This window comes from Brugia malayi (assembly GCF_000002995.4).
Source record: "Brugia malayi strain FR3 genome assembly, contig: Bm_v4_Chr2_contig_001, whole genome shotgun sequence".
In the NCBI taxonomy this organism is placed as follows: domain Eukaryota; kingdom Metazoa; phylum Nematoda; class Chromadorea; order Rhabditida; family Onchocercidae; genus Brugia; species Brugia malayi.
In genome coordinates, this window is record NW_025062476.1 from 5,050,297 (window position 1) to 5,060,683 (window position 10,387).

At 30.7% G+C, this 10,387-nt stretch overlaps 1 protein-coding gene across 1 annotated transcript; it reads left to right on the plus strand.

The window, feature by feature from the left end:
* Window positions 1–514: 514 nt before the first annotated feature.
* Window positions 515–7,902, plus strand: Bma-eat-3 (Uncharacterized protein; the record flags this gene model as incomplete). The annotated part of the gene is made up of 24 exons (XM_043078473.1): window positions 515–594; window positions 1,076–1,205; window positions 1,334–1,535; window positions 1,846–1,929; window positions 2,100–2,129; window positions 2,285–2,370; window positions 2,478–2,531; window positions 2,674–2,781; window positions 2,921–3,035; window positions 3,142–3,227; window positions 3,353–3,530; window positions 3,860–4,009; window positions 4,224–4,315; window positions 4,430–4,614; window positions 4,825–4,924; window positions 5,297–5,488; window positions 5,755–5,886; window positions 6,036–6,197; window positions 6,382–6,489; window positions 6,611–6,745; window positions 6,825–6,971; window positions 7,156–7,335; window positions 7,569–7,653; window positions 7,832–7,902. 24 exons carry the CDS (start codon window positions 515–517, stop codon window positions 7,900–7,902), a joined length of 2,892 nt encoding a protein of 963 aa, XP_042934407.1.
* Between the last annotated feature and the right edge of the window lie 2,485 nt (window positions 7,903–10,387).

Below are 10,387 nucleotides of genomic sequence, written 5' to 3' on the forward strand. Positions count from 1 at the left end.
TCTGCAATCTAATCTCACTCCACGTTTCACTGAGTCAACCACCTGCACCCTAACCACATTTCATGAATAATTACACGTTCCACTCACGTCAACCACTTGCAACCTAACCACACTCCATGTCCAATTACATGTCCCACTCACGTCAACCACCTGCACCCCAACCACATCCCACATCTAACTCACGCCCCACCCACGCCAACTACCCGCAACTCGACCTTGCTCACCTCAAAGACTACTGCCACTCTATTACTACCAATCAGTGTTGCAATTCTACCGAGACGCGATGAAAACGTTTCATCCGGACGAGATGGGTTCCGTACGTCGACATTAGTTGACCGGGTGGCTCATCTCATCTTCTCTGCGGTGTCGTAGTCTACGGTAAGTTAATTCCCTTTCCTTCTTTCTTTCTCCCTCTCTCCCTCTCTCTCTCCCTGCCTTCCTCCTTCTCTCTCTATTAACATGATATCAACATGAAATCTTCAGGATTACCTACGAATGTCGGATGAAGTAAGTAATGACAGTGTTAAGCGGAAGAGAAATTAATATATTTCAACCTGTGAAACGGCCATATTCTATGTTTGGAGCAAAAAAAAGGTTATTTCAAGTTTTTTTTTTTTTAAATCAAAAGGTAAAAACAAGTAGGAAGTGTTGGAGGAAAATAGTTAGAAGGAGAGAGAGAGAAAAAAAAAACGGAAGAAGATAAAAATAGTAAGAATAATAGAAAAGTAAAGATTGCTTTGTAACTATCAGCTTTAGCATTGTCTTTTTTTTTATGAAGTTGTTTTCGAAACTGAAAATACAATAAGTAGATAATGTCTTCTGAAGATAATGTTAGGAATCATAAAGGATTGGAACTGTAACATTCAAATCTCATTAAGAGCGTTCGAAAAATTCACCACTTAGATTCAAATAACTGTATAAAATTTAAAATGTTCCCTTGTTTCATCTAAGATAAATTCGAAAATTATAAGTTTAGAGAAACCACAGTGATGATTAAAGTTCTTGATGTAATATTCCTGTTGTTTCCACTACTTCAGAAGGTTTATTGATTATAAACACACACATAACATTTCAGACTTCTGTTTAAGCAAGGGCAAAATTTTCGAGGCGAAAGATATTTTGCAAGATTTGTGCTTCGCCAAGTACTGAAATTGCGATATTGGGTTGCAGCTGGTGTTTTTAGCGGTTCCGTTGCAGCTAGTAACGTAAGTGAAAATTACGTACTGTAGTTAATTATGTAAATTACGTTTAGTTAATTATACAAATCAAGAAAAATCAGCGGTAAATATTAGTATTGTGCAGTATTTAATTTTCTTCAAATATCAGTCTTTAGCGATATGAGGAGTGGAAGAAAAATTTGCCAGAACTTTCTTTACCGGAATGGATCAAAATGGATGACAAACGGATGAATGAATACAAAAATTTCTATTATGATGTGAAATCGAAATGGTTGGCCAACGAGCAAATATGGTTGAAAAATTTACAGACAAGAATGGCCGGTTTGCAAAACATATGGAAATTAGAGCCTATTGAAGGTCGGACTTTGTTATGCTATACGGGCAAGTTTTATTATGGAATAACTATACTTTCTCCCTTTTTTGTTTCTTTTTTTCCTCAGCACTTGTCTAAAGTATATACATTTTTATCTAAAAGACTGGGTGACACAGTAACATTCATGTAAATTCCATTTTATAGCCACTGTAATCTGTCGACAGATAATGGTTGTTTTTGCTTCGGTTTGAGTTCGGAAGATTAAGAGTAATGATAATTTTTAATATGGAAATTGATCTTTTGTGATGGTTACTGTAGCAATTACTGCTATTATCTTTATTAATTGATTTTCAGACGATTCTGATCTAAATGGAACTCAAGATTCGGAGCCACAGGATGGTCATTTCTTTTCCGGACTAGATTTCATGGCTCAAAATGGTGAATATAGCTGCCTTGCTTTCTTTTCCCATTCCTTGCTTTAAATGCTAAATTATAATACTTGCTTATTTACTTTGTTCTTCAGTCTTGATTCTTTCAAAACTTCTCTTTATTTTTGCTGTTTTTTATATTTGAATAGATAAAATTCATACAATGTTTTATAATTTCAGAGGTTAAACGACATTTTGCAGAAGATGATGGTAAGTTTCCAATAAATTCAGTTTTTCCTAACTTAATTATCTAATTATTTTATTTGTTTGCATTTCTATGTTATGGTTTCTAGTTCTGATGGATTTTTGGTTCTTGATGACTTTTGAAAAAGTTTTCATGTTACAATTTTTCTTTTGGACTTCAGGGCCCAAAACACTATTCTCATCTGTATCGGACGTGTTCAAAAGAAAAAAAAATATATCAGAGCATGAAAAAAATGACTACACGAAGGTGATCTTTGTAGATGCATTGACACTTATTTGAAGCAAATCTTAAATGAAACTGTTATAAATTCAAGTTTTCAAAGGATCTGCTGCATCATCACCTTGTATTTGCAGATGAATGAAACTGAGAGAATTCAGAAGCTGCAAGAAGACATGTTAAAAACTCAGGTTTCGTGGATTTTTCGGTTTTTTTTGCAGTCCATGAAATGAATTATCTTATGCACTTGTGTCAAATGGTTGTTTGCCAGTTGATAAGCAATAGATTAAAATATATTTGCTTTTTAAAACTATATATAAAAATTTTTTTCAGAGTCAGTATCAACGAGAACTCGAAAGACTGGAGAAAGAAAACAAAAATTTGAGACAAAGACTACTGCTAAAAGATCAGGGTGCTTCACGGAGACTGAAGAAAATGAAGGTTTACTTTTGATTAATCTGTTTGTACAGAAATCATGTCAAGGGTCATCCGAAGGTTTGCTTAATCAGTCTGTCCGGAAATTTTTGTCAGAATTTTCATTCTTTCCATTTTTCTGTAGTGTTAATTTAATTTATGACAGAGATCTCTGATCGATTTGTACTCAGAAGCACTCGATTTACTCACTGAATATGATTCGTCCTACAGTACAGCTGATAATTTACCACGTGTGGTTGTCGTTGGAGATCAAAGTGCCGGTAACTTTTTCCGCAAAAATTTTATTTAGAATAATCTGAGAACAATGTGAGATTTATTGAAAAGTCTTAATTACTGTTGGAAGTTTCTTACATTTGAGAATTCCAGGCAAAACATCCGTCTTAGAAATGATAGCTCAAGCTCGAATATTTCCTCGTGGATCAGGCGAAATGATGACGAGAGCTCCAGTGAAGGTAATTGGAATTAGTTTTAAAATTTTTGGGAAGTTCGGAGTGCACTCCAAATCGTTAGTGTCTTTGATATATTTTTTTTTTTTTTTTTAATTTACATTGCTAGTAATTTGGAAGAATCATTGTAGGTAACCCTCAGCGAAGGGCCATATCACATTGCTTGCTTCAAAGACAGCACTCGTGAATTTGATCTAACAAAAGAATCAGAGCTGAAACAACTGAGAAATGAAATCGAGATAAGGATGAGGAATTCAGTTGCCAGCGGTAAGACGGTGTCAAATGAAGTAATTGCACTAACAGTCAAAGGTAGCTTTTTTGTTCTTATAAAATTTAAGAGGTCTATTAGTAATGTGGAGAATCTTCAAATGCTTTTCGAATTTCGTTTGAAATTTCCAATAATTCATTACAAGAATAGCAACTTGATATTTAGTAGATATACATTACTTTGGACTCAATTAAGTTCTCTATTTTCTGATGAGTACCCTATCTGTGCCTCGATTAAATAGAAACTCGATGCATATGTATCTTATCATTTCATATTACATTTCTTCTCATAAAACTTAAACAGTATGATATATATATCAATCAATATTATATATGAAGATCACGAAACCGACATTCGACGAAATCTTCAGGTCCATCTCTTCCACGAATGGTTTTGGTTGACTTACCGGGTGTTATATCAACTGTAACGGTTGATATGGCCAAAGAAACGAAAGATGATATTGTTAAAATGTGCAAAACATATATGGAAAATCCGAACGCTATCATTCTATGCATACAAGGCACATTTTTTAATTTAGTGAAACTTCAAATTGAATCTATTAGCTTTGTTTCCAAAATAGTTCAAAAACATAGATGAACTACAATTTTTAAATTTTTTAATAGCTTACAATATGTGGTATTTGTGTTGTTCTAAATTGCCTAATCTTTTTTTTTTCTCTTCATTAGTGATTTTTAGTATGAAATGAACTTCAGTTGCTAAAAGTAAAATTTTAGACGGTTCCGTTGATGCTGAACGTAGCAATGTAACAGATCTTGTGAGCACTGTCGATCCAGTCGGTGAAAGAACTATTTTGGTATTGACTAAAGTCAGTTGTGCATGATTTTTTTCATCTTAATTTTAATTAAACTAGAAATGTCCATTGTTCAAGTATTATTATTTATAATGAAAAACTGTATGAAAAACTTTCTTTTATTTCTAGGTTGATTTGGCAGAAAAGAATTTTGCAAATCCTGATAGAATAAAGAAAATTCTGGAAGGCAAATTGTTCCCCATGAAGGCTCTAGGCTATTATGCTGTCGTCACAGGTAAAGGTTCGAACACTGAAAGCATTGAATCCATTGTAAAGTATGAGGAGGAATTTTTCGCTCGATCTAAACTTTTCAAGTAAGCATTTCACCGCTTATTTAAAAACCAAGCTAAAACCGTATCTACCAACTTTTCATATTTTGTAAATGAAGTTGAATTTCGAATTAACGATTAATAGCTCTCTTTCATTATAGATTTTTCACATTTACCTTTTTTTTTTTTTTTTTTTTTTTTTACTTTCGCTGCAGAATTTCGTACGCAGTTTCAAAATTGGAATCGACTTTTTAGAGATGGTGTTTTAAAGCACTCACAAGTGACAACTAGAAATATGTCTCTGGCTGTATCAGATTGCTTCTGGAGAATGGTGAAAGACTCAATCGAATCACAGGCAACAAATTTTTAAATTCTCTTAGCGCTTGTGTTATATTATTTACAAATAAATGCTAATTAAAAATTAAATACTAATCAGTAACTTCTGTTACTGATTAGTTTTTTTTTTTCGATTATTTCCTATTCCTATGTAATCATGCACTTGAATCTAAGGGCATAGTGCTTTCATTTTTTGGTGGCTCTCCACAGTTCAACATTAGAGTTTCCTATAACTTCAGCGGATTTCCTTCTAGCCTATAAAAAATTTTTCTTTGGAAAGACAGATCTTTCAAGATTCATTTTGTAGCAATATTTTAAATAAGTAATGCTAATCAATAACTATTTCTATCAGAATTTAAGACTTATTACTATAAAAATTAAGATTTTATAGGCCGATGCATTTCGTGCAACACGTTTCAATCTTGAAACTGAATGGAAGAATAAATTTCCCCGAATGCGTGAATTGGATCGTGATGAATTATTTGACAAAGCAAGAGGTGAAATACTGGATGAAATAGTCAACTTATCACTTGTACCAGCAAAACGATGGGAAAAATTGTTGAAAAAGAGGCTATGGGATGCAGTGAGTCGTTTATGTTATATAATTATTTTAAAACACTTGTTAAGCAATGGAGAGTTTTGCTATCGAAAATTAAGTCGCATATATACAGAGAACATTGGTTCGTTATTTTTGTCATATTCGAAACAAGATATGATTCGTACTTTGATGTTTGTAAAAAAAATAATAGTTAATTGCATTTTTTGCATACTACACATAAGTTATTAGATACTTTATGTTAGATTCACCTAAAAAACAACTTAATTTCAAATATGGATTTTTGATTTCAGGTAGCACCCCATATCTTTGATCAAATTTTAATGCCCGCTAGTGCTGTTGACAATGCGGGTTCATTTAATACATTGGTAGATATCAAAATGAAACATTGGGCTGATAAAGAATTAGCGATCAAATCCATACAGGTAAATTACTCTTTACTATATAGCATGCAATACTACTCATGCAATAGTAATGTACTGTTAAATGTAATACGAACTTCCAGTAATTTTCGATCTCTTTTTATTCATTTAAAATCAAATTGTGGTTAAAAATTTCATGGAAATATATTTAGAGTGGATGGGAAATTCTGTCGGAATTGTTTAAAAAGCAATTGGAAGATGATGCGAAACACCGCAAAGACGAGGACAGTGAAATATTTGATCGGTTAAAGCATGCGGTCCTAGAAGCTGCCTTAAGAGAGCATCAGTGGGATAGCAAAGCAGTAGATTATTTGGTAATTATCAGTTTGCAACTTTCGTTATTTACTTGATCTCATAATTGTGAATTAATCCAAATGTTTTTTAATTTGAATGAGTATTTTTGCAAGGGTCCTTAATAGATCTAGGAAAAAATTTCAGTAGAAATTGCTTGGACGTTCGAAATACGAAATTTAGATAATTGCATATCTTTCTTTTCAGAGAGTTATTCAATTGAATGCAATGGAAGATCGCGTTGTACCGGATCATCGTTCATGGAATAACGCTATTGAATTTATGATATCAGCCATACAAGATCGTTTAAATGAGGTTGTTTCCATTCTATATTTGTTTTAAATTAATGCGTAATTAGAAGGAAAAAAAATGCCAAATGAATTTTTTTTTGATTATATATTTATCCAGAGAAGATTGTTAATCCGAAAATTTTCAGACTCGTAAACAGATAGCTGAATGGCATGGTCCTTCATTTTGGGCACGTTGGATTTACTGGAAAACACCAACTGCTGAGAACAGTTTAGCTGGTACAATTCAGGAAGAATTGAGGAACTTATTAATTCAAAATCCCGTAAGTAATCCAACTATATTTTGATATTTACAGATTTTTGTATTGAATAATTTTATTTTTTCTTTTTTCTTTATTCTAGGAACATATTCAATCATTGTTGGACGATGATTTGACTATTTTAAGAAGAAATCTAGAAGCAAAAGGCTTAAAAGAATTGAGCAATGAACTGATTCGAAAACAATGGAAATTGATATATCGGGAACATTTTCTGGAACGACAATATCAAGTATCACAATTTCATGTTTTTTTCTTCTTTCATCGATATACAATATTTTTTTTTTCTTTTATATTTAATTTTATCTTATGCTCGCATTAGTTTCTCACCAATATAATACACTTAGTTTATGATCTTCGGCATGATGTATTTGTCATTTAAAAGATTAATTCCATTTTTTTTGTTTACTTTGCAGACAGCTATAGAATGTCAAGATTTCTATCCACACTACAAACTTGGTTTCGATGATACAGATGTAGATTGTCAGGGAGTAGTGCTATTTTATAGAATACAAAAGATGATCGATTTAACATGTAATGCATTACGACAACAAATTACAAATACGGAACAAAGAAGATTGGAGAAAGAAATTAAGGTGAATATTTTAGTGATACAAATTTAAAATAAGATGTAATCAATTGCAAAATTCATTTTTCAGTTTGAAAAGGTAACTTTGCACTCCTTTTTTTTTATCAAGTCACTATAATTTTTGATCCATTTTTTAGAAATATCAAGAAAAGTGTTTCGAAAAAACGAGTAATTTTTTTTTTTTGTACTAGAAATTTCTTGGTTGCGTGAAATTGCGATATCACAGAATCAGATTTCCAGGATGTGTTAGATGAATGGGCTCATGATATAGACAAGAAAAAAGAATATCTAACTGGTAGACGTGTTGAGTTAGCTGAAGAACTAAGTAAGTATTTATTTTACAACTTTCAATTTCTAAGGCAGTTCTTTCAGATTCATCTCGTAAATTTATCCAATAGATGAATAGTACAGTAATAATTATTATTCCATTAAATTATCTCTATATTTTCTCATATGTACTTAATCATTTGGATTTATTTGTTATATTATTTTCTTCATTTCAGAGCAGGTTCGTCATATTCAGGAAAGGCTGGAAGAATTTATAGTGGAATTGCAGCAGGAGAAATCCTCTTAAGAATTATATCCTTCTATTACTGCTTACATGTTACAAGTCTGATGTTTTTGGTTTGTGCCATAGTTTTTCTTGATGTTTATACTTCTCTTCTAGATTGTGTGCAAGCATACAATTGTGTTATAAGTGTTTGTTAATAAAATCTTACTTCAGTTGTAACTGAGCTCAAATTTTAAATTTTAATGTCAATTTTTTTCCGCTTACTGGAGATATATGATAAAAAATCAAAAGAAAAAAAATGAAAAAAAAAAAAAGAAATTTTAAACTAATCTTTGAACAATTTTTCTTTTTTTTTTTGCAGATTAATTTTCTACAGATTCAAAAAAAAAAAAAACTTTTTTTCTAAGTGACTTGGTTGTGCAAAAATCAGTTTTTCTTAAAAATCCATCAATAATTGCATGATTGTTCCAGAGAAAGTTACCTTTAAACATGTTTTCCTTACAACTCTTCCTCGTTCAATTTGTTTTCGGATATATTTTCGGTCATAATCATAAACTTATGAAATTTTGATGAAATACTCGAAACAATGAAGATTTATTATTTAATAATGTCACATTGTTTAGTTAACTTACGAACAAATTTGCTTAATCGTTAACACTAACAGAAGGTTTAGGAAGTGAAGCATTTCAAAATGGGACTGAAGAATACGAAATGATTCGTTTTATCAATAAAATGAAAAGGAAGGAAAAGGAACAAATGAATTGTTCAATGGAGAAAAAAGAACGGTCAAATTCTAGATGGTATAATTTTATTTAATTTCCAAAAACATTTTTAGATGAAGAGGACTACGGTGTCACCTTTTTTTTTCGTATAAACATCTGAAGTAAAATAGACTTGTTATGAAGGACGGGATTGCTTTTTTAAAATATAATGATGCCTGATGTATGTGATAAAATCGAATAGAACAGAACGAGAACAAAGAGGAAGAAATTAGTTGAAATTAAGTTAAAAGAAAGATTTTGTCTAATATAAAGAGCTTAAAAAGCCTAATTCCTCTTGTATTCTCTTGGATTTAATGTTTAATTATAATTAATAAAAACATTTTGCAAAGATCGATTGGCAAACAAATTTGCTACAATAGCAGTAGTTCAAAAATATTGAGAAGTCTTATTTACTCTACTTGTAAATATTTAATTTTTTAAAAAAAAAATCTGAATTTTGTGAAGTGGACAATAATGTTTCTCACAATTTTTATTTTCATAAATTGTCTTCGTTTAAATTTAGTAAAATTAATGTAATAATCTAATAAGAATGTTCACTCATCTCAAGTATTAGAATAGTAGAAACTTATTTCGTTTCACCTGCAATACGTTACAAATATTTATATTTGTATAATACTGAATTATCTGAAACTGGAAAATTCAGATCTTAGCATGGAAGGAGTTAATTTTCAATCGGAAATCAATTCATCAACTCTAAACCTTTTTTTTTTCTTGGTGTTTTCAAATAATTTTTCCAATAGTCTTTAATTTTTTCTTTAAATAAATACATATTGCTATGAATTTACACAACAAAAAATTCATATTTATTTCCATATTTATAAATTATCCAAGTCTATTTTCACTTTTCACAAGATGTTAATGATATTAAATTAAAATCTGCAACACAGTTTCTAATTCATTCCTGATCCTAGTAGTATCGTTCATAAGTTTCTACTATCAAAGTATTTCATTAAAATAACGATAGCATTAGTTTCATTAATTTCACCTCGTCGTCATTTTCCGTTCTTTTTTTTTTCTTTAATATCGAAAAAGCCAAAAGTTCAATTTTTGCATATCCATGAATACTTCATTGTTTTCGTCATATATAATTATAATAAATAGCAAACAAACAGAACAACAATGTTTTCCTCAACTTCAGTAATTTGTTTTTTGCTTTTTTTTGAATTTATTTTCAATTAAATTCCTTCGTGAAAGGCAGAATTACTTGAAGTCAAACGACATATATGTAATATATTTAATGATTTAGATATAAATTTCCATCAAATATTCAAAAGACCAATTTTAAATAAAGTAGATTGACAGAGAAATGTATTATGATAACTTCGGACTTTAACCGTTCAAAAAATAAATTTCCAAAAATTTGTTTAAGCAACAAATAATTCGTGATATTAGTATTTTAGATCAAAGCATTCATGCCTTATAATATATTTTTTAGATCATCCATTTACATCTAATAGCATTGCAGTAGATTAACGACACAGTGTCAGGCAATACTGGAAGGGTCGAAAAATACGAAATCGATGTATTGCGAGTTTTGGCTCATATATGTTTGCTTTTCAGGCTGTAGAGAAATTTCACTGCAACTAATAATGATAATTTATGCTATAATGAAATGCAAAAATTACATAACCTGAAATCAACTTTTAATGCAATTCAAGAAAGCTATTTTCAGCATTCATCACTTCCACATATATTATCCAGAAAAAAATTTGATAAGATCAAAAGTAGTTTCAAATCATTACAACTTTTCACCTGCTGTAATTTCA